We start from the raw sequence: 13086 nt of genomic DNA, 5'->3' as shown, positions 1-13086 counted from the left end.
TGGCACAAACAGCTCTCTATTAGATGCATGAAATCATTTATAGAATTTGAGGGCTTGCTTATGCTTTAAATGTCTCTTATTTGGCTTCAGTTTCACTTAAAACATTGCTTTCCAGACTGTTGTCCATGGACCACTAGTTATCTGTGGGACAGTTTGGTGGTCTGTAGTGAGCTGTTTTTGCAGGCTTTTGGCTGCCTTCTCAGTTTCCATCTTCCCTGTTACATTAGAAATACATGAAGGGATAGATTTTCAGAAAAACTCAACATCTAGAGTCTCCTGTGGTTTTGGTAGAATTTTATTTTTAAGGTAGTTAAATCAGAGAGTAAACTCTTTTGAAAATCCATTCCTATTTCTTATATTGCTATGTTATGTAAGCAATTGATTTAGTTACCAGAGGTTTAGTATCTGTTCATGAACGGGGAGAGGGACGGTAAAGCATGTATGGTCGTAAATAGGAGAAAAGCATTGATGAGATAATTTATAACTCATGTGAAAAGGTTTCAAAAACTGTTCGTTAGTAATTCATTAGTAAGTAAAACGGAATCTCCTTGGAGTTTCAAATATGTCAAGACATTGCAAAAGTGTTTCTTAGAAGGTATTCTTGTTTGCTTAAATAAAAATCAAAATTCATGCCTTTTCTTTCCTCCTTCCTGAGTATAGCAGACAAGAACAAATGAAAATTGTAAATGAACTGTTAGATCATCTGAACACAACTGAGGAAGAATGTGCAAGTGAAGATATAGAGAAGAAGGATGAAAAAGATCTTAGGCAAATGATTATTCAACTAAGAGCTGAACTCAAACATTTCAAGCAGGTCAATAAATTCTTAAAGCAGCAAGTAGAATTGAAATCAACTTTTGATGGGAAAGAGCAGCTTTATCCAGATGCAATGCCACAGATTAATAAGGATATTGAGTTGTTGAAAGTGGAATTGAAAGATGCAGCTACACAAACAATGACTTTAGAGAGTAATGTCATGAGATTCAAACATGAAGGCAAAAAAGGAGCCTCAGAAGAAAAGCCAAAATATTCAAGATTAAATGCAGAAAGAGAACATCAGCAAGAAAATGTGTATAAGAAGGGTGAACAGCATGAAAGACTTTTTTTTACAAGGAGAACAAATGAAGTAAGTTTATTTAAGATTCTCTTTTTGGTACTTAGGGAATAGATGTATAAAAGAGGAAAAATATGTTTCATTTCTAATATTAAAATCTCGCTTTTGTGTAATTTTTAAAATTAGAAAAAGAGATGTAAGCCAAATATATTTTAGATAATTGTTCTTAATGTTCAGAGCTTTTCATCGCATACTTCAGTGTGCTTTAGAACATTAATTAATTGAATTTCAATCCTCACCGGGACCAGATACTAGTAAATATTACAGCTTTTGGAAAAAGAGATAGTTTATAGCATAATGGCCTGATTCTGTACTACCTTCTATCTCTGCATAGATGTTCATAAAGTGCAGAACCGGAGTATTCTGAACTGATAGCTTATTAAGTCTAAATGGCAAATGAGGTCCACAAAATTGAATATTTGCATGATGTCTGAGAGCATGCTGGTGAACAGTTAATGGTAGATTTCAGCAAACTCGAATCTTAATTCTATGCTTTTATTAATGTCTTACCATTGTGTCTTGCTTTTAGAGAGGTATGACCAGTAGTAGTCTCTAAAACTGTGGGGGCAGTTCTTCATATTGGTTTGGAACCTAAGTGCACAGAATCTGTTTTGTGACTGCAGACGTAATTTGCTTGTGCCAGATAAGCTTTCAAGCCTTTTGTATGCAGGCAGTCTGTGATCCCAAACAAAGATTTGGGAAAACAGTGTCTACTAAAGAGTTCATGTGTATTGTTTCAGTAGCAGTTACAGAAGTGAAGTTGAAAACTCTTTGAAGATCTTAGCTCTTGCAGAGCAGACAAAGGAGAATATTGTTTTTGATTTTGTGCACTGCTAATAGAGAATGTTGTAGCACCTTTTGCAAAGAATGGTTTCCGTGACTTTAGTGATCAAGAGATTTCTGTGAGCTAGCAATTGGGAACAATTCATTTTTATTCTGGCTTGTTCTTGTTGGATTCATTTTTCTGAAGGAAGGGGCTTGTAAACCAAGAGATGTTGATAAGACTTTGTTCTGTACAGGCATAAGATGTATGTATGTATGAATCGTATCTTTAAGGAAAAGATATTGGCATGCACAGTTGGTCCCTGGCAAACATCCTAGAAAATTCATGCCAGTCTTAGCAATAGGTTATGATACCCCTGAAAAAATCAAAACCTAAGTAACTCACAAAAACTATGTCTTGTTTCACCAAACAATTTACATGTAATCAAAATCTATCAGAGTATCTTCAGGTACATTCTTAGTCTTTTAAGCTTTCCTTACTGGCAGTACATTTTCTACCTTTTAAAAAAAAAAAAACATGTTTGGGGAGGAAAGAGAATAATAATGGAAATGTTCTTGGGCTGTTGTTAATGTTCTTAGTCTATTAGGCATTTGGTCAGTCGTGTTTGGCAGGTTGGCTGCTGTGATAGCTGTTGCTGCATCTTTGGGATGCCTTGGCTAGTCTGAGACAGAAAGGAGTGGATGTGCTTTCTCACCTGTTTGTGTTGGTGCTATCTAGGGCAGCTGACCCCAGGAACACATGAAGAGGTGAGGGCAGGTGGAAGTCAGGAAGAGTAAAGATGGGTAGTAGAGGGGGAAGGGGTCTGAGGACCTAGCTGGTCTGTTAATGATGATCTGCTTGTGATGGCTTGCTTAAGAACACTAGTGATGTCTTTGAGTTGCTGGTCTTACTTCTCAGGAACGAAGGACAATCTCTCTGAAGGCAAGTAAAGGCCTGTCTGCCCTCCACAGGGAATACCTAGAGTTCTTTCTGCGATTCTCTTTTTTTCAAGTTCCTGTTTTCATTGCGTTTCAGTATGCTGTTTTGATTCATCATTTTCCAAGTTCCTCTCTAGTTTAATCAGTTGCAACCTCAATGCAATCCCTGAGTCAATTGCTTTAAAAGCTTTCTTGTTTGGACTAATGCAGTGTATCTTTTGCTTCTGAATGGCTTTTATAAATAATTTCATGTAGCCAGCTGAACTGGACTTTGGGTAATCTGGGTGATGTATATGTCTGTACAACAGCCCTGAGACAGCTGGAAATTGTTCGACGTTATTAGTGCAGTTTAGTAAAACTAGCAGGAAGTTCATCCCGCCTGGATTTATTTTTCAGCCTCCAAATGATATTGTATTCATGTATGTACAAAAGGAATTGAGTATGTCATTAGGAAAATGGAACTTGGCTTTTTATTATTTTAAATTGTGTAAGGACTATAATTGCTAAGAAATGAATGTGGAAAGGTATTTCAGAATACATTGGGTGGTAAAAGAAATTACGAGACTTATGACACTGGTGGAGCAAATGAACAGCAAAAAAATAATCTATCTGAACATGCCATTATTGATTTTTATTATTATTACACACAATTCCATAAGTCTCATCAACATATAGCATGTTTTTATCTTTTTGGATATAGCACTGTTTTATGCTCTGTGGTTTAAACAAGGACACATTTATTTTATATAGTCTTTAAAAGGTGAGAGGCTAAAATGTAGTGACTTAAGAAATTTAACTTCTCCCTCGAACTCCAATGAAACGGGAATCCTGCGGAAGCCATTCATAGAGTGTACGGGTGAAGAAGCTATTCTTGTTCATAAAGAATTTCTCTATGGCAGAATAAATTTCCTCTGTGGCTGATGCAAAGCTATGTTGATTTTCTCAAAGGAATGAAAGTGAGCTGGTACGAAGTAGGGCCTGTTGGGTGGAGACAAAAGGAAGAAAGGAAAAGACATTCAGGAATTCGTGAAAAATTAGGAGGATCCTCAATTTAAAAAAAAAAAGATTTAAGGAAAACAGTTACTGGGCTGTCAGACATTTATGATATAAATGAGGAGAGTGGGAAGTAGCAGTTAGAGAGGTCAGTTTGGGTGAGAAACTATTTTCCTAGGGCATACACAAATTCAGAGTTAACTAATATACCTACTGATTAAAAGCCTTTGCTAGTCAATGGTGAATTTGCTGTCTTGCTTCATGAACTGGAAGCCATTCACTGTGTGGGTGTGGATGCATAAGCAGCAGTTACAGAAAATTGAACCAGTGGGATAGGTTTTTATTCTCTCTGAATGTTTGTTTTTCATGTTGCAAGGGTATTGCGATCTTATTTTCAAAACTAACGTGACAGCTGACTGATCTTACAGCAAAATTTTTATTTTTCTTGGAATGTTTGTTTATACTTCCTTTACTTGACTGTTACATGCGAGCTACCAACTCCCCATTTTATTCCATGCCTTTTTCAGACTGAGTCAGCTTACCTGCCCAAGAAGTCCCGTCTACCCATTCTCTTAAAATCATCTAGACCATTAAAAAACATGCCTTTGAACTCTGGTATGCAGAAGTCAGATTCAAAACTACAGCATCGCACCAGGGCACCTTATGAAGGTCTGAAAGCATGTGAAGTACAAACCAAACAATTTCAGCCACAAACAAATGGAGAGTTATTATTGAATGAGTCTGTAACTGAAAACCTTCAAGAAGAGCCTGCACAGGAAAGCACATCAGTGACAGGTAAATAAAGAGCAGACATAATGACTTGTAATACTGCTTGAAATAGTGGCTTCTTTTCTTGTAGTAGAAAGTAAAAACAGATCATTTTTCCATATGTACAATGCTGCTTAATCTTACGATTTTCTTGGGTAGGCAAATAGGTATAGATCTTGAAAAGCACCTTATTTTTCTTTTATCTTTGCCGCTAGAATGTAAAACAGCTTTAATATGGAATAGAAAGTGCTGTGTATACATGGCATAAAGTATATAATAAATAATGACCGTTTCACAGGGTGCCCACACATGCACACATATATGTCAATGTTTAGGTAAATGAAAAATTTCCTTTATAGGATGCCAAGTCTAATGAAAACTGTCTGTAATGGAGACAGGAGAGTACAAAAATACCATATTTGTTTATGCTGCATAAATAAGTTTTTCCAATATTCCACTGATCAGTCAAGTCATCTGTGCCTGTTTCCAGTGTGGCTGGGTTAATTTAAACTCAGTTGTTGACAAAGTATCTGGATTGGCAAAGTATGACAAATTGTAAGGCAGAGAACAATGGGTATTATATAAAGATTTGGAGCGGTAAAAAAAATAAAAATGCGCTTAGCAATTAGATTAAAAACTGAGTAGAGACGTAAGGATAGGTGAGGGAGAGAGGAGGTGTAAATATAAGAAATAAGATTCAATCAAGTAGCAAGTGAGCCACTGCCAAACGCAGAGGTTACCAGAGACTTTGTTGTTAATGATGACATTATTATGGTAAGGGACAGATAGGGCACAACTTTATTGTAAATACTTAAGCTGATAGGACCGTAGCAATTAATTTTGGTAAGTGCAAAATCCATGGAGAATTCTGAGAAGGGCAGTACTTTTGAATTGGATCCTGAAACGAACCAGAACCTGTTAGGACTGCAGTCCTGTGATTTCCTTTCCACACTGATTTCTTTACCCTGGATAGCAGTTGTACTGCACACTTAGTAATTCTGAGACTTGATGCAATGGGAGATTGCAGAAGATTAGTTTATGATCGATGCTCATATTGGAGAAACTTTTTAGCCTTTTCTCTAAGCTTAACATAAAACATTTAAAAATGCACTAAAAATTGATTAACTGTTACATTGCAAAGGGGACTTGCAAATGCTTATCTTCATTTGTTGGTAGGAAGCCTTTGCAATTCACATTCTTAGTAGTTATCCTTATAATTAGTTCAAGTATTTTAAAAATATGTGCAAACACTGTTTCATATGACCAGTAATGTTTGTATTACATTCTCAATAGTTGTTCTTCCTTTGATGATTTTCCTGTTCCAAATTGTCAGAGAACCAGGTTTGGGTTTGTGGAGTGGGTTTTTTGGGTGGGTTTGTTTGTTTGTTTGTTTGTTTTGTTTTTGTTTTTTTTTAACTATCCCCACTGAATTTTTTTTCAGTTACTTACTGATTTCTGTTTTACCTTCCCATGCTATTCTCCAGTTGACTCATTGCTCAAACTGGATAATAGTGAGGTCCAGGTGGACTTGCAAGGTGTTGATCCAGGTACAGGAGGCAAGAATGAATATGCGATGGACAAAAATCAGCAAAACTATCAAGGTAGAGCATTTCTATGGTATAGTATTAAAAAAAAAAAAAAAGAAGAAATTTTAAAACGCTAGTTTCTTCAGAATTGTGCAAAATTGTAAATTACTGCAGGTAATTGTCTCCCTTGCTATTATTTGTGGTTTTTAAATCTCATTTTCTTAGCTAGTATGGATTAATTGCTCGAAGAATCCAAGCTGGTCTTTTAAGGGTTATGCTTTCAGAAGGGCCACAGGGATTTATAAGTCTGGTTTCCAGTAAAAATGAGTTGTATGCCTAACTCTGATCTCTATTGCTAATGTCCTTACTTCTGAACTCTTCTCTGAATTAAATGTTTGTTACTTATTGCTTCTGCATCTAGTTATGAACTATTGGAATGAAGCAATTGAATGATAGAATTTTGCTTATCTGAATTATTTGAAGGCATTCAGCTAGGTTGAAACCTAATGGAATCGTTTAATGAAAATGTAAATAGGCTTAATACTGTGTATTACGTATTTCTGCATCATCTATTAGTCTTTTTCGGGAGGGCTTGAATAACCTGGTTAACATGTTGTGTATAGAGTACAGAGGATATGGCCTATTTTGTAATCCTTTGTCACATCATTAGTTTTATTTGTATAAATAGTTTCACTGAAGCCGGTCAGTTGGTTTGCAGGATCGTGCTCTATGTGTGCCTTTTGTGTGTGTATGCATATATGCACAGAGAGCTTATTAGTTCTCCTTTAATTAAAGGGCAGTGTTTCATTAAAAACTATAACCAGTATTCTTATCAGAAATATTTCTTCCCTAATATCTGTTTTTATTTCCTCTTTTTGTTATCTGGAACGTTTGCATGAAATCAGGATTGCAGAGTTTGTTTTTTTAATCTGTTTTTTTTCCATCTCAGTCCACAACCTTCTTTGACATCTGTGTTACTGCAGCAACCAACTGGTAGAGAGGGAGGAGAAGCTAAGGAACTGAAGTGTTGCATTCCCTTACTCAATGTGTCATCTTGAATTCATACATGGGCATTTTCTTGGAAGCATTTCTGTCCTGTGATTCTGTCACCTTTCAAATGACATACATAATGGTGTGCAGCAATCTGCGTACTGCAGAGAACGTCATCTAGCCTTAATTTCAAATCTGTTGATATCCCAGTATCGCAGCTTCATTTTTTTTCCAGCTTTTAGGTTATATTTGTTTTTATTCTCTTGTGCTTGGGCTTGACGTGGGCCTTCATATACAGCTGCCCCCCCTGAGATTTTGTACTGATTTAGAGCTTGAACCTGGCCATTCGAATTCTCCATGGAAACCAATTTGAAAGTATTAAGACCTCTGCAAGATCAATGAATGATTCCCAAAAGGGAGGTTCTAATTCGTAGTGATCTTTTGCAGAACTAATAGAAGGGGAAAATTTAATTTACTGGTAACCAGAAAATAACCATTTTCCTAGATATTTACACATACAGCTCTCAATGTACGCAGAACTATAAACATAGAATATATGTAGGGAATATACAGCTTTTATTGGTCTGAATCTGGGGTGACTGCATTACTTATGAATGGCAAAGTCAACTAAGGGATGTGATGTGCATGCCAAATGAACACCAGTAAAACCTTTAACACCGAACATGGATTTTGTTCAGAACACATTTTAAAAAGTTATTAAAGCCCCTTTTTCAAATTTTACTATTTTGTTGATAATCTTTTGAAAATTCCACTGACTTTATGCTCCAATTGGTTTTGTATAGATTTTTGAAGTGAGGAGAAAAAGAATATTTAATTAGAAGTTCTAGGAAGAACCATTTAAAGTCATAGAGTCTACTTTTAAATCTCAGTGCCTTATGTTTGAGGTTATCATCTTTGTGACTGCAAAGGTCTGGGCTTCATCGGTGTCTGATTCAGGACTGCATATAGCAGAAGTAATTTTTAATCATTTGGGAAAAGAAAGCGGGTGTATTTTGAGTATTGTTTATTTGAAAGGTGATAAGGGGTTTGAAATATTTGACGTGCAAGTTGAATTAATGGGCAAATCATAGAGGTCAAAAGTCCAAAACTAATATTGTATAGTTCATAATTAGTCTGCATTTTTATTCTGTTACTGTAGAAGTAAATGAATTCATTCTAGTGCTGTTAAGAACAGAATGTCAGGTAAAGAAATATTAATATTCACACGCAAGCCTCCTGTTTTTCAGAAATGCAAAATCATCATAACATTAGCAACGTGAATATCCACCGTTCATTAAAAGAGATAAATGAAGAGTTTTATTCCACGGAACATGAGGACGTTGACTCAGCCACTGCATATTCAGGTTCCAAGTGCCTGCGTTCTCTCAAATTGAGTGTAACAAGTACAGATGCACTTGATGACTGTGAAGTCATAGATGATATAGAAGAATTGAAACAAAGAATTAAGAATATGAAGTCTGAGCTTGAAAAGTACAAAATGTTCGTGTTTCATTTACAGACCTCTGACCAGCTTTTATCGAGTGGTATTTCCAATGTAGTTTTGAGTGACACAGCCTTGCCCGTGGAAGGACATGTTACACAAGCGCAAGATACAGCTATGCAAGAAATCAAAACATTTTCTAGTGTCCATCAGCTGATGGATTACGAGATCCACACCGAAAATAGGAATTCAGAGTCTTCAAAAGCACCTGATACATGGACAGCACAAAACCTTAAGGAAGTACTATCAGCAAATGAGGCAGAACTTGAAAAAGAGCAAATTGCAAATATGCATCTCGATGAAGTGTATCATCTTCAGAACAAACTGAGAGAAACATCACCATCCAAGTGAGTAAAGCTATTACTGTTCCAGGTTCCTTTTCGTAAACAGCAATACCAAATAACATAGGAAGGCAATATGAAGATAATTTTATTCACGCAGGAGTATGTTGTTATAGGAAAGGCTAAGTTTCACTAACATTAACATAAAGTAACTGAAACATTTAGTTAAAAGACACCTTGAAGTACAAAACAGTATTTCTCTTACAACAACACTGCTCCTGATAAGCTCATATCATCCTCTGTTACGATTCTGTGCCAGACACCTGTGTCTCTCCCCACACCTCAGGTCCACAACTCTCTTTGCCGCAAGACATCCTCTCTTGAGCAAAGTCAGATCTCCTCAGGTTATTCTGTGAGACGGGCTGACTTCTGTAATCAAAGTATTACAGTTTTCCCTCACTCAGGTTTTTTTCAGGTGACAAGTGTAAGAAAATGGAACATTCCATTTAAGATAGAAATGTTTCCGTAGGCAGTTGGCTGGCAGATTCATGCTAGCCCTTCTGTTTGTGTGACCAGACTTTATGTGTAAAATAAGAAGTTTACGCTCTAGTTATAATTTATTTTGCAGTTGAGTGCCGCAATGCCTTCCTTTGAAGGATGTTAAAGTAGATATATATAGAAATTAATGAATGAAATTTTATAGCATAAGCTCATAAGCTGGAAAATCATTTATGGGAGGCTGGAAAGTATCAGTCTTGTTTTTTGTATGGTAAGACTGGGGGCAGCATTTTGCCTGGCATATATACAAATCACAGACATAGAATGGGGTCCCATAAGACCAAACCTTTTTTAACTCTTCCTCCCCCCCAATATTGTTATTGTCCTGAGGGCCTATAGAATGGCAGGAAGTATAACAAAGAAAGGTATTCAGCCTTTTGGCTTTTTTTTGGAATGCTTGAGTAGAAATATTTGGAGACACTGAGCAACCACCAACATGGACTATTGTATTTCTCTTAGTATTACTATCATAAAATACAATTGTGCTACATAGTACATATAAATTTACATACCTTGAAAATATACCTCATCCATTTTACAAAGGAAGATCTAACTGTAAATTAAGGAATGAGGCAGTATGGATTGCTGTAAAGTTTTTATGGCCACTGTCTAGGACAACTGCATGAGTCACAAGTGACAGACCCAAAAATGAGTTATGCATCTCTTCCTATACAAATGACAATAAAAATTCTATAACAACCCACACCATCATAGATTTTGTTTATGCCCCATATTTTGTTTGATTCCCTGCATCTTTTCAGATCCTCTCCCTTTTTCTTTCCACTAATCTGTGATTCTGTACAAAGAAGTCTATCTGTGATACCGACAGTGGCAGTATAAAGGGGATGTCTCTATTTGCAAGTGCAGAATAAATTCAGTTGATCTGAGTTGAAATTTATATCCTGGCTTGTGGAGTACAAGAGTTTGGACACTACAGTGGTTGTCATGGTCATGCCTCTGGTAATGAACATGCAGAGACATGCAGAATTTTCAGACTGGGTGAAACCATCAGCTCAGAATGTCCAATATTGTGCTTCTGGCAGGAAATACATAAAGTTTCAGAAGAAGGGACAGCTCTATCTGTTCTTCCACAGTGAATTAAAACAAACAAAAAACCCCCAAACCCCCCAAAAAACCAACCAGTCAGGAAAAATATGTGTATTCTTAAAAATTCTTTTCATGTATTCACTCTTATTTACTTTAATTTGGCACCTTTGGATGCCATCTGGGTTATTTCCAAGCAGACAAAGAAGTCAGCACCTTAGTTTCTGCCCATCTTATAAATGAAGCAGTTAAGTGAAGGATAATAACCCACAAGTTATGCCCATAAATACAAAACTCAACAGTTAGAGACAATACCTTTCTCATTGTGGCTGTAAAAGCATTTTAAAAGAAAATTGAGTCACATAAAATTATAGCTTAGGAATACAAGTTTAATTCACCTTTTTATTTATATTTAAATGTTACTTATTGTCAGAAAATTACTTTAAACATAATTTCATTTTCTCAGATATGATTCATTAGTTCATTCACAAGCTCGAGAACTCTCCTTTCAATGCCAACAAATTAAAGAGATCCGCAGTGGTTGTGTCGCTTACCATCAACATCTGACGAGCCTTATTAAAGCTTTTGAGGAACTGCTTCAAGCCAGTGATGTAGACTATTATGTTGCTGAAGGCTTCCGTGAACAACTGAATCAAAGTGTACTATTGTTCGAGAAGCTAGAAAGGAAATTCCTGTATGGTAAGTAGCAGTATTTTGTGCTTATTGTCTGAGATATATTAATGTTATTGAATTTGAAGGTGGGTTTTTTTGTCTTTTTAGTGAAAAGGAAGCCTTACTTCCTCTTGGTTGCTTTTAAATGATTTATAGGGAGGACTGTCTTGGAAGGTAAAATTTTAGTGCTCCAACAAAACTGGATTTTGCTTTTGTAGTTGTCCTCTGTATTGACACTTTCCATTTTGAGTTGTTTATTCTAGCACATGCATATTTTAACTGTTCAAAATATAGTGGTTATAGTTTAGTAAAAGTTTAGTTACAAGTAGGCTTCAGAATTTTCTGTTTCAGGAAATAGCCCAGCTGACTTTGTTGAGCCTAAGCACTGGCTATCTCCATTGAAGGGTTCTCATGGACATGGTTCACAGTTGGTTTTTAACACAATCTATGTTTAACTAAAAATTAAAAATTACAGGTTCCTGAAGTTTTTCCCCTAAAGTGCAGTCGCTTGCAAGATGGGTAAATGCAGTGCAGAGATCTGGGCTGTGCTTTTAGAGTGAAAGAAGAAATTATCACATAGTAGTCCATCTAGGCAATTTTCTATGGCCAATGCCTTTAAAGAAACTGCAAGGAATCCTGCATTGGACAGTTGGAAGATAATACCATGCTGATTTGCACATTATTGATATTCCTGTAGAAATAATACAAGTTAAATTGTATGCAGGTGTAAAATCACCTGTCACTGGATGCACCAAGAAAAAGAGCCGTAGACTTTATGGAGCAACCCACCCAAACGGTGCACATAGAAAATTAAAATAAGGGGGGAGAAAGGGAGAATCTATTTGGTTAGAAGGCAGAGGATAGTAATTCCTTTCAGAATTTTGAGTAGCTCATGAATTTAAGAGACTGTGGTATTGCAAATCAGTGCGTATTTGAGGGTTTCTGTAGGGCCTAATAGTAGAACAAGAGCCTCCTGACCAGGGGTCCTAGGAGAAATCAACCAGAGAAATGTCCTGGTGTTAGAGAAAGCCGAGTGCTGAATGGAGTGTATACCAGGAAAGGACATCGTACTGTGTACCAGTAAGCAAAGCCCTTTTAATTGTCAGCGAGAACTGGCATATTATCTGAAAAATGGGAGCTTACACATCTGAAAATGCTCTTGTCCTTTGACTGTTTATCCCAGTTTCCCCACCTATTGTTTGGCAAAGCATTAAGTTAGAAAGGCAAAGCCTTAAATGTCTAAGAAGTGGGACCATATCAGGAGATGTATTATTGCTAACATTTCTAATTTTTTTCCGAAGAGACCTGCATCTTGCTGCCAAATAGTCTAGCTGGTTAAGAAAATCACGCTATCTTTCATAACAGAGCGCTAAAATACAACCATGTTTTGTAAAATGAGCATCAAAATCGACATTTGTCATCTGAAGGAAGAGTATATCATGCATATTGCCTTCAGTCCATAGTTTGAAGAAAGTTAGCAGCAAAGCGATGGAAAAGGGATGTTAACGTGAGTGAAATTCAGGAAGAAAGACCTTTTCCTCTCGTCGCAAGTGTTGCTCTTTCTCACCCAAACAACCAGCAGTACTTCCACAGATGTCAGCTGCAAAACTGACATTTTCAGCGAAACACTTGAGGTGGCCTGAAATAGGGACCCTGACCCCAACGTCTTCCTGGAATTGGCTCTAGATCACTTTGTTCAGAAACATTCAGGGCCCAGCCATACAATGATCTGTATTCTGCCTTTCATTAAAGATAGTGGCAGCATGTTACAGTTTCGATTGCTCATATAAAGGAGTTGTATATGAGAAAAAGGTATTATGGCTAGTGTGTCATAGCAGTGTAATAAAAGATTGAGTGTATTCAATGATTTCAGTGGCTACAGAGATTCCTTGCATTACAAATGAGAAGACTGTGTAGTGAATAAACATTAAATGCCTT

The 13086-nt window shown here is 36.5% G+C and overlaps 1 protein-coding gene across 1 annotated transcript in view; it reads left to right on the top strand.

Moving 5' to 3' along the window:
• Window positions 1-13086, top strand: part of CDK5RAP2 (CDK5 regulatory subunit associated protein 2) — an 85413-nt gene that overhangs the window by 49237 nt on the left and 23090 nt on the right. The window contains exons 22-26 of the mRNA XM_050907693.1: window positions 661-1126; window positions 4336-4603; window positions 6061-6177; window positions 8340-8940; window positions 10943-11175. Coding sequence (XP_050763650.1) covers window positions 661-1126; window positions 4336-4603; window positions 6061-6177; window positions 8340-8940; window positions 10943-11175 — 1685 coding nt within the window. The remainder of the gene's footprint in view (window positions 1-660; window positions 1127-4335; window positions 4604-6060; window positions 6178-8339; window positions 8941-10942; window positions 11176-13086) is intronic.

The sequence above is a fragment of the Gymnogyps californianus genome, chromosome 18, assembly GCF_018139145.2.
Source record: "Gymnogyps californianus isolate 813 chromosome 18, ASM1813914v2, whole genome shotgun sequence".
NCBI lineage: Eukaryota > Metazoa > Chordata > Aves > Accipitriformes > Cathartidae > Gymnogyps > Gymnogyps californianus.
This window is presented reverse-complemented; position numbering and strand designations above follow the sequence as displayed.